The sequence below is a fragment of the Hypanus sabinus genome, chromosome 11 (genome assembly GCF_030144855.1).
Source record: "Hypanus sabinus isolate sHypSab1 chromosome 11, sHypSab1.hap1, whole genome shotgun sequence".
Taxonomy (NCBI): domain Eukaryota; kingdom Metazoa; phylum Chordata; class Chondrichthyes; order Myliobatiformes; family Dasyatidae; genus Hypanus; species Hypanus sabinus.
In genome coordinates this window covers 12,799,108-12,816,895 of record NC_082716.1, presented here as the reverse complement: position 1 = coordinate 12,816,895, position 17,788 = coordinate 12,799,108, and the positions used below count along the sequence as shown (strand labels likewise).

The 17,788-nt window shown below is 40.6% G+C and overlaps 1 protein-coding gene across 7 annotated transcripts in view; it reads right to left on the bottom strand.

The window, feature by feature from the left end:
• The window catches only part of usp33 (ubiquitin specific peptidase 33), a 126,549-nt gene that overhangs the window by 72,943 nt on the left and 35,818 nt on the right, over window positions 1-17,788 (bottom strand). For all 7 annotated transcript variants that reach the window (XM_059983797.1, XM_059983795.1, XM_059983794.1 and 4 more), the window contains exons 10-13: window positions 15,645-15,723; window positions 12,352-12,703; window positions 8,401-8,544; window positions 5,792-5,904 (exon numbers count right to left, since the gene is read on the bottom strand). In XM_059983797.1, coding sequence (XP_059839780.1) covers window positions 5,792-5,904; window positions 8,401-8,544; window positions 12,352-12,703; window positions 15,645-15,723 — 688 coding nt within the window. The remainder of the gene's footprint in view (window positions 1-5,791; window positions 5,905-8,400; window positions 8,545-12,351; window positions 12,704-15,644; window positions 15,724-17,788) is intronic.

The window sequence follows — 17,788 nt, the reverse complement described above, 5'->3', positions numbered from 1 at the left end:
CACTACCTTTTGTAGGATTTTCTGATCAAAGACATTGGCGTTCCCATACCAGGTTGCAATGCTGGCAGAGAGCACACTTTCTACTGCATGTCTATAGAAATTTTCCAAGGTTTTCAATGATATGCCAATTCTCTGCAGACTCCTGAGGAAGTTGAAGCACTTTTGTGCTTTTTTCAGAATAATATTTATATGATGGGCCCAGGAGATGATGACACCCAGGAATTCAAAGTTACTGATCCTCTCCACCTCTGATCCTCCAATGATAATTGGCTAATGGACCTTTGGTTTCCCTCTCCTGAAGTCTACAAACAGTTCCTTGGTCTTGTTGACATTGAGTGAGGGTGTTATTGCAGCACTCAGAGAAATTTTCAGTCTCCCTCCTTTGATGCAGCCCACAATAGTGGTATCATCAGCAAACTTATATCTAGTGCTGGAGCTGACCTTAGTCACACAGTCATAGGTGTAAAATGAGTAGAGCAGGGGGCTAAGTATAAATCCCCGAAGTGCACCTGTGCTGATGGAAATTGGGGAAGAGATGTTGTTGCCATTCCAAACTGACTGGAGTCTGCAAGTGATGAAATCCAGGATCCAATTTCACAAAGGGGTATTAAGGCCCGGATCTTGGAATTTACTGGTTAGTTTAGAGGGGGTGATGGTGTTAAATGCTGAGCTGTAATCGATAAAGATCCTGATGTATGCACCTTTACTGTCCAGATGTTCCAGGGTTGTGTGAAGGCCAATGAGATAACATCTGCTGTAGTGTGAGTGCTTCAGTAGGTGAATTGGAGCAGATCAAAGTTGCCATTCAGACAGAAGTTGATCTGTTACAATACCAGCCTCTCGAAACACTTCATCACTGTGGAAGCAAGTGCCACTGGGCGATAGTCATTTTGACAGGTTACCATGATCTCCTTGGGCACCAGTATGATTGAAGCCAGCTTGAAGCTGCTTGAAGTACCACATACTGCTGAAGCGGAAGGTTGAAGATATCCATGAACACTCCAGACAGTTGGACAGCACAAGTCTTCAGTACTTGGCCAAGTACTCCGTACAGTATGTAAAATAATTACCAATAATATTACCCCAGGGATTCTTTTTTTCAGCAGCAAGCAGAAGAATGATTACCTTGAGCAATCAATAACTTTAGTGTGACAAGCAATGTCAGTATCAGTGTCAAACAATTCCAGAGTCAAAGAATCCAGGGGCCTTGACTTTTATAACCAAAGAAAAAATGGCTCGAGTCACTTAGCACTTTAGTTGTAGGGGTGTTTATTAAGTACATCAAAAAAACAAACTTACAAAAGTTAGTGAAAAGAAAACTGCCAATATTTTAATAGTTATCTACCAGACAACACCAAATAGCTCCATACTTTGTCTAGTGTGAATTCCTAGCAGCCCTGATCTCTCTCACACTGAGAGCGAAGAGTCCCATTTATTAGGCAACAGAACATACTATCTTTAATTACCCACAAAGTTAACTTAAGACTACACATGAATTAAAATATGATGCACCCCACTATGTAGTTCCAAGCATATTACAAAATAAACAGAAGTATCTACCTTTAATACAGTATACAAACAACACATCCCCATTACTAAAGAAATGGAATATTCTGCTGTATATGGTGGAAAAGGCATCACAAAGCCAGAAAGAACGCACCAACTCAGTTTAGAACCCATTATGAGAATACACCGGGGAAGACCTATGAAGTGCGTACACTCAGCACAATGACAGCAGAATGATGAGGCGGTGTGTGCGTGTATAAGTGTACGTGTGTGTAAGGAGTGTGTTTACCGCGTGCTCTCAGTCACACACCCTCGTAAAAACTGGCATTTCTGCTGAGTCCGTGCCTGCTTGGGAAACTGCACCCTGCACAAGAGAACTATTTACATATTGCATCAAATCCCTCAAGGTACCTAATCCCACAGTGCATTATTATATGCCTTGCACAGATGTCCCTGGATCACACTAACAGGATATCTTCAGCCTAAGTTTACAATTACTGCCATAGAGTTAAAATACATCAATCATCATTCTCATCCTGAAAGAAATGTTCATTCATAAATAGTAGACGAAGGTCACTTGCAATTTTGAGAATTAAACCAGTCTGGTCGAGCATAAACCAGATTAACCTTTGCACTCAGATTTCCTCTGTCCCAGCCAACTATGTAGGTATTAACTCTGCCTCGCCAAGTACAAAAAATGATTTAATGAAATAAATTAAAATAAATTTTATTTAAAATTAATGTTAAAACAGATGCAATAGCTTTTTCTATTAACACATCAAAAGAAGATAACCCCAAGCAGTTGACACTTGCACACTTCTATAGAATAAAGGCTTCCTATTTATTCTATAGAAGTGCAGGGATTTAAAGATTGCAAGCACAAAGACACCCCTATTAGTTCTTACAGCTGTCCGGAGATTAAATGACTAATTTTAAATCATGCACCCCTATATTGGGGTGGCTGCCATAAATAATTCATACTGAGATCAAAATAGCAGTAAGCTGTAAAAATATTTTAAATTCCATATTAAGTAAGTAACTTATTTATTTAGAGTTGATATTCAAATTAAAGATGTACAACAAGAGCTAAACAAGTTAATGGTCAGGTTAGTTCAGTTCAGAATCATTGACGTCATGAAATCTGTTATTATGTTGCAGCAGTACAGTGCAATATAATGCATGATATATACTATAAATGCAAAAATATATAAATAAATAGTACAAAAAATATTGAGATAGCATTAATAGATTCATGGACCATTCATAAATCTGATGGAGGAGGGAAAGAAGCTATTCTAAAACACTGAGTGTTGATCTACAGACTTGGTACCTCCTGCCTGAATATTAGCAATGAGAAGGCATATCCTGTTTGGTGGGGGTCGTTAATAAGGGGGTACTTTTTGAGGCATTGACTTTTAAAGATGTTTTAATATCCTATCGAGTTTTGGTACTCTTGAAACGCAGGGAGAGGATGCAGCAATTAAGCCCTTGATTGTTCTGCCACTTAAAGCTGATCTGTATGTATCCGGACACCATTCAGTTACCTTTTGATCAACAGTACATTCATTGATAATGCTGAGCAATATGTATTTATTCACCTCCACATTTTAATTGAACTCCAGCATTCCTAATCTTTTGATGAAGAAAAGAACAACCACAACTCAACTGCACAAATAAGGCTCCATAATTTAATTCTAAAATAGCTTGGATTTAATTTAATGCCCTTCCCCTGTCTTCTGGATTTGCCAATCAATAAATGTATTTTTGTAACTCTTGTACTGCATAAGACCATCAGACATAGGAGCAGAATTAAGCCATCTGGCCATTGAGTCTGCTCCGCCATTCTATCATGGCTGATTTATTATCCCTCTCAACCCCATTCTCCTGCCTTCTCCCCATAACTTTTGACACCCTCACTAATCAAGAACTTATCAGCCTCTGCTTTAAATATACCCAATGGTTTGGCCTCCATAGCCATCCTTGGTAATGAATTCCACAGATTCACCGCCCTCTGGCTAAAGAAATCCCTCATCTCTGATATAAAGGGATGCGAGGCTGTGCCCTCTGGTCCTAGACTCTTCTACTATTGTAAACATCCTCTCCAAGTTCACCTCATTCAAGCCTTTAAGTTTCAATGAGAACATCTTTTTACACTAACAGTGGCCACTGGACTACACCGAGCTCAATGGAATTGAAGGCAATTTTTATGTAATCTAAAAGAATTTAACCCTTTAAGATCTTGCATTATTCTAAAGAATCTGTACTATATCACCTCTATGGCCAATGCATTGTGTTGTCCAAAAACTGAACAGGCATAATCAGATCACAGCTTGACAACAATTGGAAGAGTGTCAAGGCCATAAAGTGGATGCAGATGAAATCCACCACAAAGATATTAGGATTGAGAAACCTTAAGTTAGCAGAAATTCTCATTAGCAAAAGCTCACCGATAGAGTTATTGAGTTGTACAGCATAGATACAGGTCATGTAGCCTAACTTGCCCACTGCAACCAGTAAACACCCTGCCATATTAAATCCATCTCCCAGTACATCATTAACAACCCTCTACACCCCAGCAATCTAAGTGTTTATCTACACACTTCTTTAATGCTTTCAGCTACTCTAACCACTTTCTCAAGGAGTGCATTCCATGTACTTATCGCTCTCTGGGAGAAGGTGTCCCTCACACATTTACCCAAAATCCATGTTGTCTAGTTCAGTCTACTTCTGATATAAGGAAAAGGATCCAACAGTCCACACCATCTATAACCCTCACGACTTGATATACTGCTGTCAATGTCTGCTTTTAATTTCCTTTGCTTCAACCAGAACTATCATTGTCACCAGTCTCTCTCTATCCCAGGCAACATCCTGGAAAATATCCACTCCACCCTCTCCAGTGCCATCACACCCTCCCTGCAGCACAGTGACCAGAGACGTGCACACATCATAGAAACAGAATTCGGACCATCGAGTCTGCATCACCATACCATCATGACGAATTTATTAACCTTCTCAACTTTATTCTCCTGCCTTCTCTCTGCAACGTTTGATGTCCCTACTAATTAAGAACCTATCAATATCCATTTTAAATATATCCAATAACTTGGCTTCCACAGCCGCCTGTGGCAATGAATTACACAGATTCACCATTCTCTGGCTGAAGAATTCCTCCTTATCTCTGTTATAAATGGACATTCTTCTATTCTGAGGCTATGCCCTCTGGTTCTAGACTCTCAAAGTATTGAAAGCATGCGCTCTATGTCCACTCTATCTAGACCTTTCAAAATCCGGTAGCTTTCAATGAAATCCTGCCTCATTTTTCTAAACCCCAGGAGTAAAGGCCCAGAGCTGTCAAATGCTTCTCATACATTAAACCATTTATTCCCTGGATTATCCTCATGAACATGCTCTGGATGCTCTCCAATGCCAGCACATCCTTTCCTAGATAAGAGGCCCAAAACTGCTCACAATACTCCATATGAGCAATGCCTTAGAGTTTCAGCATTAAATCCTTGTTTTATATTCTAGCCCTCTTGAAATGTGTGCAGCTGAGGTCTGACCAAGTTTTCATGTTGGAGCATAACCTCCCTAGTTACTCATCCAATGCCCCCACTAACGAAAGCCAGTATCCCTTTTGCCTTCCTAACCATGTTGTCTACCTATGGACTTGTTCTTAAAGGTCCTTTTGTTCCTCAGTGTTCCCCAAGTCTCAAATGTGGTGTATGTCTTAGTCTGACCAGTGCTTCCAAAATAAGTCAATAAAGTAGCAAAGGCAAAATATAAAGATTCTCAAAGAGTATGAAAGGTATTAGAAGTGTAACCACACCCATGGGTCTCTTGGAGCTCTTCTTTAAACAGAGTCATACACATAAAATGCTGGAGGAACTCAGCAGGTCAGGCAGCATCTATAGGGAGGAGTAAATAGTTGATGCTTTCGGCCAAGACCTTTCATCAGGATTGGTAAGAGTCCAAGTGCCTTTCCAGTCCTAATAAAGGACAGTTTATTACTTTACATAGATGCTGCTTGACCTGGTGAGTTTCTCCAGCATTTAGTGTGTGTTACTCTGGATTTCCAGCATCTGCAGAATCTTGTGTTTCTATTTCAAGCATTTCCATTTTCAACAGCAACATACAAGGTGCAATTGGCCCTACTGCACATTTTCAAATATGCAGACATAGTATCTTTTAATTTCAATAGGTTAAAAGATAGAGGAGAATGCAAGTCTCTATCCTGAATAGTCTACAAAAATATATACGCTGGTTAAAACAAATGCACACTTACCCGATCACAGGTTAGACATTGCACAGAGCTCACAACTGTACCATCGAAGACGTCGGAGATAACACTCTTGTACTTTGCTTGTTTTCTCTTTTTCGGTGGTGTAAAAGAGGCAACTTAAGTAGAAACCAAATGAAAAGAATTTTACTGGGAAGGAATTTTTAAATTAAAATGTTATGAACTTGACACACTAATGAAGAAACTCTAGGTTTTAATTGATTGGGTAAAAGAAAAGAGGAAGTAGGAGATATTTGGCACCTGGGCTCCAAATGTTACAAAGAAGAAAAAGGAAATTCCCAATGTTTCCATGAAAATAACTTGAACAGCACCAATTCCATCCCAGTCCAAAAAAAATTCAGGAAGTTAAAAAAAATATATTAAGCACTTTGTTCATTTTGCACTAAAATTGACATATTTTTGTTCTAATTGTGAGCTTTCTTGTAAAAATGTTGTTTTACCTATAATTAATTTATGTTTTTCTTGAGAATGTTGCTTTTCTGAAACTACTTGCCCATGATGCTCTGGTAAAGACGGTGCTGACGAGACATGGCAACACTTTATAGGCAGCAAACAAAACTAATAACTAATTAGACTCTTTCTGGACTATGGTCACTGCATTCCACATTCTGTAATTTCCCTTTGGGAGTCGTGCTTTTGAACCATCTGTATGATGAATTCAGCAAAAGGGACCCTTGAGAATGCAGATGCCACCACTACAACCACAGCTGGAGCTTACTTGGGCCAGACTGAAGCAGCGGGGTCTGGGTCTGAAAGCTAAAAACGAACCAATGTTTGGCCGATTTAGACACCAAGCCAAATTAACAAGATCAAAACATCAGAGCCAAAGGCAAAGAACGAAGTGGTGTTCAGCTCACTACTGCATGAGATTTACTCAATTCAAGGCTTAACTGATTGCAACTGTGGCCTGCAACCGTCAGCATTCGCACCAGCGTGAACTGGCTCTGTGGCTGTGGACGTACTTTTGGTGACTGCGGTTAATACTCTGAGTATTATTTGTTTATTATAGTTTGCACAATTTGTACTTACTGTTCACATGCGTGTTTGACAATTTTTTAAAAAGTTTCTATTTTGTTTCTTTGTCTTGTTTCTGCCTGCAAGATGAATCTGAAGGTTGTATATAGTATAGATACTTTGATAATAATGTATTTCAACTTTAATGCTGCTGCATGTTATTCATTGCATCTGTGTACACATGTACTTGTGCAAAAGGCAATAAACATGACTCGACTCAAATCTCATGCAGAGTTAGGAGTCCAAACTGGAAAATGAAAATTATCAAAATCAAAGTAAATTTATTATCAAAGTATGAATATGTCACCATATGTCACCTGAGATTCATTTTCTTGCAGGCATTCAGGGTAGAACATAGAAACACAATACAATCAATGAAAAACTACACACAAAGACTGACAAGCAACCAATGAGCATTGGACAAACTGTGCAAATAGAAAAAAACACACAAATAATATATAAATAATACTGAGAACGTGAGCTGTAGAATCCTTAAAAGTGAGTCTGTAGGCTGTGGAATAACTTCATGGTTGAGGGTAATAACTCTCCCTAAAGCTTGGCGGTGTAGGGCCTACGACCTCCCTCCCAATGGTCGCACTGAGAAGAGTGTATGGTCTGGATGGTGAGTTCTTGCTGACGAATGGTGGAATTCTGAAAGGAACTTAGTGGTTTGGCAGCATTGATGGTAGGGAATGAACAGTCAAGACCTTGCTGGACTGAAATTTGCAGGGGATGGTGCTGTTATGGGCAGAGTAATAAGAGTTCAGCTATGTAATCAAACTGCATCCAGGATTACAGATGTTGATATGTTGAAATTAAACATTTTCATTTTCCATTAGAGAACAACATTTCACGGAGAGTTAACTGAGAGTCAGTTGAAAGTGATATGGCGGGGGGGGGGGGGGGTGTGGTGCTCTCCTTGTGTGTGAAATAGAAGTATACAATTCAGCAGTAAGCCAAACTCCGCTCCACTGACCATGGGAGTCAGGATCTAGTATCCAAGCACCAGATGCTTTATTTGGGCAGCACTCACAATTGAGCAAGAGCAAAAAGACGATGATTTTGATGGTGCAAAGACAGAGGCATTGATCATGTGAATAGTCAGAGGCTTTTTCCCAGGACTGAAATGGCTAGCACGAGAGGGCATCGTTTTTTAAGGTGCTTGGAAGTAGGTAAAGAGGAGATGTCAGGGTTTTTTTTTTACACAGAGGGTGGTGAGTGTATGGAATGGGCTGCCGGTGATGGTGGTGGAGGCGGACACCATAGGCTCTTTTAAGAGAATCCTGGAGAGGTACGTGGAGCTTAGAAGAATAGAGGGCTATGGGTAAGTCTAGGTAGTTCTAAGGTAAGGACATATTCGGCACAGCTTTGTGAGCCAAAGGGCCTGTATTGTGTTGTAGGTTTTCTATGTTCTATGTTTTTACAACACAGGATTGTGAATATGCACTTTCATCTGAAAATCTCCACCAAAAAACAATATGGCTGCCCTTCCTGACGTGGTCCAACTGTATTTCAGAATTAAAGTCAGCTGTGCAATCAAAATAAAAGCCGGACTAGAGGGTAAAATAAACAGACAATACCTTTTTTGTGTGAGGAGGCAAGACCTCCCCACACTGAAGCAGATCTTGGTGGGCTGCTGGAGAGCCTTGCATTTGTTTCATTCAGCATGGGACTACTAGGTCTTGAAGAACTGTGCATCGACACATCAGCGGTAATCTCTAAAACTAAGAAAAATGAGTGTTAATGCACTATGCAACACACAGAAAATGTGAAAGCAGTTTTTCTGTTAAATGTAGCTAAAAACAAGCTCGCTGATTTCTTCTTGTTTCTTGTACTCCATTGTCTATAAATTGCATTTTACTTATTTCTGGTGCAGTAAATGCTTCTGCATTTAATTTTATGACCAATTGAACTCAAAAATGATTAAGCTGTATCAATTTATATTTAAAATAACTTGGATATGTTGTGCTGATTTGGTGTACCTTTGAACCTTTTTTGAACTACAGTGATGAATATGACTACAGTAAGGGGCGAATGCAGGCAGTTTAAATACAGCACTGCTACAAGAAAGCAGCATCCATCATCAAGGACCCCCACTATACAAGGCCATGCTCTCTTATTGCTAAGACCACCAAAACAGGTGGTAGAGGAACCCTTGGTCCCACACAATCAAGTTCAGCTACAGCTATTACCCATAGAACCATAGAATATTACAGTACAGAAACAGGCCCTTCGGCCCTTCTTGGCTGTGCCGAACCATTTTTCTGCCTAGTCCCACCGACCTGCACCTGGCCCATATCCCTCCATACACCTCTCATCCATATACCTGTCCAAGTTTTTCTTAAAAGTGAGCCTGCATTTACCACTTCATCTGGCAGCTCATTCCACACTCCCACCACTCTCTGTGTGAAGAAACCCACCTCCGTAATGTTCCCTTTAAACTTTTCCCCCTTCACCCATAACCCATGTCCTCTGGTTTTTTATTTCCTATCCTCAGTGGAAAAAGCCTGCTGGCATTCATTCTATCTATACCCATCATAATTTTATATATCTCTATCAAATCTCCCCTCATTTTTCTACACTCCAGGGAATAAAGTCCTAACCTATTCAACCTTTCTCTGTAATTCAGTTTCTCAAGTCCTGGAAACATCCTTGTAAACCTTCTCTGCAATCTTTCAACCTTATTAATATCCTTCCTGTAATTAGGTGACTAAAACTGCACATAATACTCCAAATTCGGTCTTACCAATGTCTTATACAACCTCACCATAACATTCCAACTCTTATACAGTACTCAATACTTTGATTTATAAAGGCCAATGTACCAAAAGCTCTCTTTACGACCCTATCGTCAAGCTCTGGAAACGACATGGGTAACTTTCACAGACTCAACTCTGAACAAATTCTATGTCCTACCAACTCACTTTCAAGGACTCTTTTACAACTCTGGTTATTAGTATTATCTTTTTAAATCTGTACATTTTTTTCTTTTGCACTTTGGTTGCTTGTCAATCTTTATTTATGTATTGTTTTCATAGATTCTATCATATTTCTTTACCTTTTCTGTCAATGCCTGCATGAAAATGATTCTCAGCATAGTAAATGGTAAAATTTACTTTAAGCTGTGAACTTTTGGCAGCTGGCTGTAGTTTTCAGTTCTGCATCAGCCTTATAACTGATGGGAAACAGGTCTCGCCTTAAAGTACACTCTTCATTACAGCCACATCAACTACTTAAAGGGGTACCATGGTGGAAGGAGAAAACTCAGGGGAGAGGGGCAAGCATTTTTCATTGTGTCTGGCCACATCACTTTCTTCGAGTGACTCTGCCCTCTCAATAATTCCAGTGCTCTCTAATGGCCCTAAACCAAATAAGCTACACTTTCATAATGCTTCCAGGGATTAGAGGAATGATTACAGCAGTGAACAACTAAAACAAACAACTCATCGTCAGAGGGTTGATTGCTTGCACAAACATATCAGTGATCAGTCAGGGAGGTATAATGAAGACGACAACAGCAATGTCACGTATTTAAAGCGAGGTTGATAGGTTCTTGATTAACTTGGATGTTGAAGGTTACAGGAAGAAGGCAGGAGAATTGGGTTAAGGGGATAATAAATCAGCTCTAACGGAATGGCGGAGCAGACTCGATGGGTCAAATGGCCAAATTCTGCTCCCATGTCTTTTGGTCTTATTACGTACCAGAAAGGACACTAATTTACGCACAGTTGGTAACAATGGATGGAGTTTACACCCTGTTTTACTGCAAGTGAGGTCATGGGCTGTAAGTTGCAAATTTTCATACCAACTTCAATCACTCATGAAATTAGCATTAAGCACATTAATGATATTATCGCGTCTATTATTAACAGCAAAGAAATAACACCCACACCCAGACTACCCAGTCCAATTTTCCTTCAAGCTGTAATGGACACAGTTGTGTTACAACATCTGGAGGAGTCTAAATTCAGAGGGCACAGCCTCAGAATAGAAGGGTGGCCCTTTGGATCAGAGATGAGGAGGAATTTCTTCAGCCAGAAGGTGATAAGTCTGTGGAATTCATTGCCACAGACAGCTGTGGCAGGCAAGTCATTGAGTATATTTAAAACGGAGGTTGATAGGTTCTTGACTAGTAAAGGCATTCAAGGTTACAGGGAGAAGTCAGGAGAGGGATAATAAATCAGCCATGATGGAATGGTAGAGCATGGGCTGGATGGCCAAATTCTGCTCATGTGTCTTACAGTCATAAAGAAAGCTCAAATGTGCAGAGGTGTTCAACATCTATCAATATCTATTAAACAATTTGGAAATTGTTATGAAAAAAGGAGGGAGCACAGGATTTGGGAAGTTGTGAGCATAAATATGGCAAGTAAAATATATATGGATCTTTGAAAGCAGGACAACAAATGGAAAATTTCACAGTAAACAGGAGCAGCAGGTCTGAGGTGCAAGATTACGAAGATACTGGTTGTAGCACAATGCAAGAAACTTATTTACATATTGGTAGTCTATAATATAAATTACATAGCAACCATAGTCTAACATATATACTCTCAAAATTAATGGGAAGAGAGGAATTTAATATTTTGACATTCCAGCCCCCAGCATATATTCAGACTGTGTTGGTCATTAATGCAAATGATGAATTTCACTGGTGTTTCAATATGCATGTAACAAATAAAACTAGCCTTTAATCTTTCAAGTGCTGTGTATCAATCACTGCCAAGAGCTTCATCAATTGAGAACATAGGGTAGCATGTCTTTAACTATTACAGTTCATATTGATTTATGCTCAGTGTGAAAGGTCAAGCTGAAATACTCTAAGCTAGTATTCCTTCATCTGCTGTGATCCTCCCTCCGGAATTCTCTCTCCTAACCACTTCAGCTTTCCTTCATTTTGAGGCATTTCTTGAAGCACATTTCTTGGCTATGCTGTTGGTTAACATATTCCAGCAACTTCTCACAAGATTACCATCAAATTTTATACAACTTTTAAGACACGCAGATAGATTACTGTGATAAAGATGCTGTATAAAGGAAAATTACATCTGGGTAAGACAGAGGAGACATTATCCTGTCACTTTCTTGCACTAATCTGGGTTGTGGCTCTTTAGATTAAGATTTAGAGATCTGACACAGAAACAGGCCCTCCCAACCCAACAATCCCCTGCCACCCAATTACACTAATGTATCAATTAACCTACTAACCTTTACAACTTTACAATGTGGGAGGAAACTGGAGGAAACGCATGTGCCCAATGGGAGAAGGTACAAACTCCTTACAGTGGCGGGAATTGAACCCAGGTTGCTGGCCCTGCAAAACGTTGCACTAACTGCCATACTACCGTGCCACCTTCCTATTTAGGAGGTACTGGTTAAGGAGAGACCAGAAGAGCACACAAAAGAAAAATCAAGCAGTGACCATGCAGGCTATTAACCTAAAAAGAAATCTACAGAATATAGGCCTGTATGCCCCCAATTGCCCAGCAAACTGCTTTGAACATAATGACTGAGTGCTCTTTGATCAGTACCTGTGGAAGTGTCCATGTCTTTATCCAAATCATCTCCAGAGCCATGGTTATAAAGTTTATGCAGTATGTTCCTCTCTTGTGGCCGGACTTTCACTGGTGTGTGGTTTTTCAGTTCCTCGTGCACCAGGTCTCCCCCCTGATCTTCCACTAACATCTTTGAGTTGGTCTCACCATCAGCCTTGTCACTGCCAGCACACGAGTCACAGGACTGAAATTCATTATCTGACAGGTTTTCTTCCTCCATTTGTTCTTCCATGGTTACACACTGGGTATCTTCAGTCTGTTCTGTGACTTGTTCTTTCAGTTCTTCATGAAGTTGATCCATCAAACAGCGCAAAAATTCTTGGGCATCCTGGGGAAGAGACACAATGGTATTAAAACTAAGATCTGGCAAATCACAACTATTGTCTAAGTCTACAGATTACATTAAGGAGCTTAATGTAAAGGAACACTTAGGAGGCAGTGATCATAATATGGTTGAATTCTTACTGCAATTTGAGAGGGAGAAGCATAACTCACATATATTAGTATCACAATGGAAAAAAGTGTATTACAGAGGCATGAGAGAGGAGCTTGCCAGGTGGATTGGAGGAGAATACTGGCAGGGATGACGGCAGAACACAGATGGCTGAAGTTTCTGGGAATAGTTCACAAGGCACAGGATAGATATGTCCCACAGAGGAAGAAATTCTCAAATGGCAAGGGTAGGCAACCGTGGCTAACAAAGGAAGTTAAGGACTGCATATAAGTCAAGGAATGGGCATATATGGTAGCAAAAGTGACTGGGAAGTTGGATAATTGGGAGGCTTTTAAAATCCAGCAAAAGGCAACTAAAAAAGATGAAATGTGTGGGCAGACTAGCCAATAATATAAAGCAGGATACCAAAGTTTTTCTCAGTTATATAAAGTGTAAAAGGGAAATGAGAGTTGATATTGGATCACTGGAAATGATGCTGGTGAGTTAATAATGAGGGACAAAGAAATGGCAGATGAACTTAGTGGGTACTTTGCATCTGCCTTCACTGTGGAAGACACTAGCAATGTGTTGGCAGTCCTAGAGTGTCAGGGAGCAGGAATGAATTGGTATTACAAAGGAAAAAATGCAGGGCAAACTCAAAGGTCTTAAAGTGAATAAATCACCTGGGCCAGATGGACTACATCCCAGAGTCCTGAGAGAGGTTCCTGAAGAGATAACTGATGCATTGGTCATTATCTTTCAAGAATCACTTGACTCTGGCATGGTCCTGGAGGACTGGAGGATTACAAATGTCACTCCACTCTTTAAGAAGGGATGAAGGCAAAAGGAGGAAATCATAGGTCAGTTAGTCTAATCTCAGTGATTGGGAAAGTGTTGGAGTCCATTATAAAGGGTAAGGTTGAGGTATTTGGAGACCAATGATAAAATAAGTCAAAGTCAGCATGGTTTCTGTAAAGGGAAATCTTGTCTGACAACACACACAAAATGCTGGTGGAACACAGCAGGCCAGGCAGCATCTATAAAGAGAAGCACAGTCGACGTTTCAGGCCGAGACCCTTCGTCAGGACTAACTGAAAGGAGGGATACTAAGAGATTTAAAAGTAGCGGAGGGAAGGGGAAATGCGAAATGATAGGAGAAGACCGGAGGGGGTGGGATGAAGCTAAGAGCTGGAAAGGTGATTGGCAAAAGTGATACAGAGCTGGAGAAGGGAAAGGATCATGGGATCTTGCCTGACAAAATCTGTTGGGAGTTCTTCAAAAAGTACCAAGCAGGGTGGACAAAGGAGAGGATGTAATTTACTTGGATTTTCAGAAGGCGTTTGATAAGGTGCTAGTCATGAGGCCAGGTAACAAGATAAAATCCTGTGGCGTTACAGGAAATATACTGACATGGATAGCGGAAAGACAGACAGGAGCCAGTGAGTGGGAGGAAAAGGGGCCTTTTCTGTTTGGCTGCTGGTGACTAGTGGTGTTCTTCAGAGGTTAGTACTGGGACCGTTGCTTTTCACATTGTTTGTCAATGCAGATAATACAAAGATAGGCGGAGAGGTAGGTAGTACTGAGAAAGCAAAGTGATTGCAGCAGGACAAATAGAAAAAATTGGCAGATAGAATACAGTGTTGGGATATGTATGATAATGTATTTTGGTGAAAAGTACAATAGTGTGGAATATTATCTGAATAGGGAGAAAATTCAAACATCAGTGCTGTAGGAGGACTGAGAAGTCCCTCCATGATGGAATGGCGGAGCAGATTCAATCGGTTGAATGGCCTAATTCTGCTCCTATGTCTTATGGTCTTCATATGAGCATGGAAGTTTCTCCTGGATATTCTGGTTTCCTCCCACATCTCATAGGTAATACAGGTCAGTAGTTTAACTGGCCACTGTTGCCCTGAGTGTGCAGTAACATCACGGGAGAAAAGTTTATAGGGGAAGTCAGTAGGGAACAGGATTGCTATGTGTACTGGCATAAATTTAAAGGGCCAAATGGCCTCATGTCAAAGGAAATGTGGACATAGGACTATGGTTACAAACTGAACATCACAGGAACCCAATTAGTTTGTCATGCCGGCACAACCATGCAAATATCACGGCCCATATTTCTTTCACCTCTCTTCTGAAAATGCACAACTCCCTCCTTCATGAATAGTCTTTAATAATAATACTATGTCTCAGAGTTAATGATCTCTGCAGCTGCATTTTTTAAATCCTTTTTAGTTCCTTGAATGTCATAGGTATATTGATATTATCAAACTGAAATTACTTGCACTACAATAAACACAAGCCGTTTACATCACTAAATGGTGGCACGCATAGTCGCAGCGGCCTTTCCAGATTGTGGTAATGTTTCACTTAATGTGCTGTGTGTGATATATGTATTGAGGGTGCAGAGGAACATTGTTTCGCTTGGTTGTGTGTGTGTGTATATATATATATATATATATATATATATACACATACATACACACACAAACAACAATAAACTTGGACTTGAGCCTGTCCAGAATTTAACTCTTTAAACCTTGGTATAATTCTGGTGAATTTATTTTGCAACCCCCCAATTCAACCCTAACGTAAACACAGGACAATTTAGAGTCATTAATTAACTTACCAACCAGTACATTTTTAGACTATGGGAAAAAACCAGAGCACTTGGAGGAAACCCATGCATGGGGAGGACATACAGATGATACCAGAATTGAACTCTGAGCCCCAACACCTCGAGCTGGAATAGCGTCACGCTAACTGAAATGTTACCGAGGCGTCTAGTGAATCTGCACCAGAATATGTCCATTGCCTGTAATACGATTCTCACCTGTTGAGAATATCCACGAAACATTGGATTCACAGTTTTAATCCCCTGAAACAGACCTGTTGGCACAACGTAGCTAGGGCTGGAGAGACAATATGCAAGATCATGAGGATATGCAAGTTGGTTACATATACAGTGCTTACAATATTTTTTATAACCATTGGTGGTCAATCACTATTTAATGTGGCCAAAGTAAATTGGCAGCACTATGTAGAGGAATACTATTGCCAATTAGCATTGCAAACAAACCTGGATACAGTACTTCACTTCGGTTTCGTTAAACACCTTTGCTCCATCTGCCACAACAGGTGGGATTTCCCAGTGATCACCTATTTTTATTCTACTTCCCATTCTGACATGTCGTTCCATGGCCTCCTCTTCAGCAAAGTTGAGGCAGACCACTCTAAGGTTGGAGGAAAAACACTGCATATTGTTTGGGTCGGCTCCGACCTGACAGAACTTCTCCCACGCCAGCCCTCTTATTCAATCCCCATTCTGGCTCCCACTTATCCCTTCTCTTCACCTCACCTGGCCATCACCTCTCTCTGTGCTCTGCCTCCTTTCCTTTCTTCCATGGGTCCACTCTCCTCTATCAGATTCCTTCTTCTCCAGCCCTTTACCTCCCAGTCCCCTGTCCCCACCCACCCACCTTCTTCCTCACCTGGTTTCACCTATGACCTGCCAGCTTGTACTCCTTCCCCTCCCTCCTTCTTATTCTGACTTCTGCCCAATTCCTTTCCAATCCTGACGAAGAGTCTCAGCCAAAACATCGACTACATAAATGTAGCCCAAAGTGCTGAGTTCCTCCAGAATTGTGTGTGTTGCTTATAGCTTCAGCCCTGCCTCTCCAACAAAATGCTATAGCAGTTATTGGTCATTTTCTAACATCTTCAGCTAGGTGTCTACAGTTGAGTTGTTTCCCAGTCTTGGCAATCCATTTGCAACATTTTGTCACAAGGAAGATTATCAGTGCGCTGTTCACTTGTATGGTGATGAAACGTTTGCAAGTGGATTGCCAAGATGAGAGAACAACCCAACTCAACCATCAACCACCTAAGCAACACATTTTTCAAGTTATTTCCAAGATGTCTACAGTATGTGTAGGATGAATGCGGACGAAGAAGGCTACCTCTTCCAGTTGGCCCACTCATGAGCAGCCTACTGGCCCTAGTAATATTTGGTTGGTTCTATGAGGAAGCTACATTGTCTCCATGCCTATCACTGTACAACAGAAACTGAGCTCTGTGGCAGGAAAAGATGAAAATTTTCCCAGTATTTTGTGTGCAATACTTCATTCCCCAGACGTAATTGAGTTCTATAATGCCTATCTCAGCTTGTATATGGCCATCATGAAACTGTTTTGAACAAAAGAAAGCCCCAGCAAGATCCAGGCAAGAAAGAGTCAACTCCTTCAACCAAGCAACAAAAACTAATCCAAAGACCAAATGAGGACACTACTCCTTTGCTTTTGAAGCTACAGTGCAGTGTTATTCTTATTTTAAAAATTCCAAAAAGTTCTAAGTGCATCCCATTTAATACATCATAAACAAGATTATGGAAATGCATTCAGAAAAGTCATTGAAAATTTATGACAGAGAAGGCCATTTAACCTAACATGTTTCCACAATGGAAAAAGAGTCATCCAATCCGCCCTGGAGCTGGCAGTCGATATCAAATGCACACTGATTCTCTGCAGTAATTGCTTGAGAACCTCATCATTAAAATGTTTCAAAGCAGAGTTCCTTCTGGCTCACATAGGATTCTGTCATAGCAACTCTGAAACTGATGGCAATAGTAATGGTTTTGGGCCTGTACCTGTGGGAGCTTAGATGAATGGGGGGGGGGGGGGGAATCTCATTGAAACCAATGAAATATTGAAAGGTCCGGATGAAATGGATGTGGAGAGGATGCTTCTCATAGTGGGGGAGTCTAGGACCAGAGGGCAAGCCTCAGAATTGAGGGAGGCCCATCTAGAACAGAGAAGAGGAGTTATTTCTTTAGTCAGATGGTGGTGAATCTGTGGAATGCATTGCCACAGACGGCTGTGGAGGACAAGTCATTAAGTGTATGTAAAGCAGAGATTGAAAGGTTCTTGACCAGTCAGGGAAGAAGGCAGGAGAATGGGGTTTAGATGGATAATAAATCAG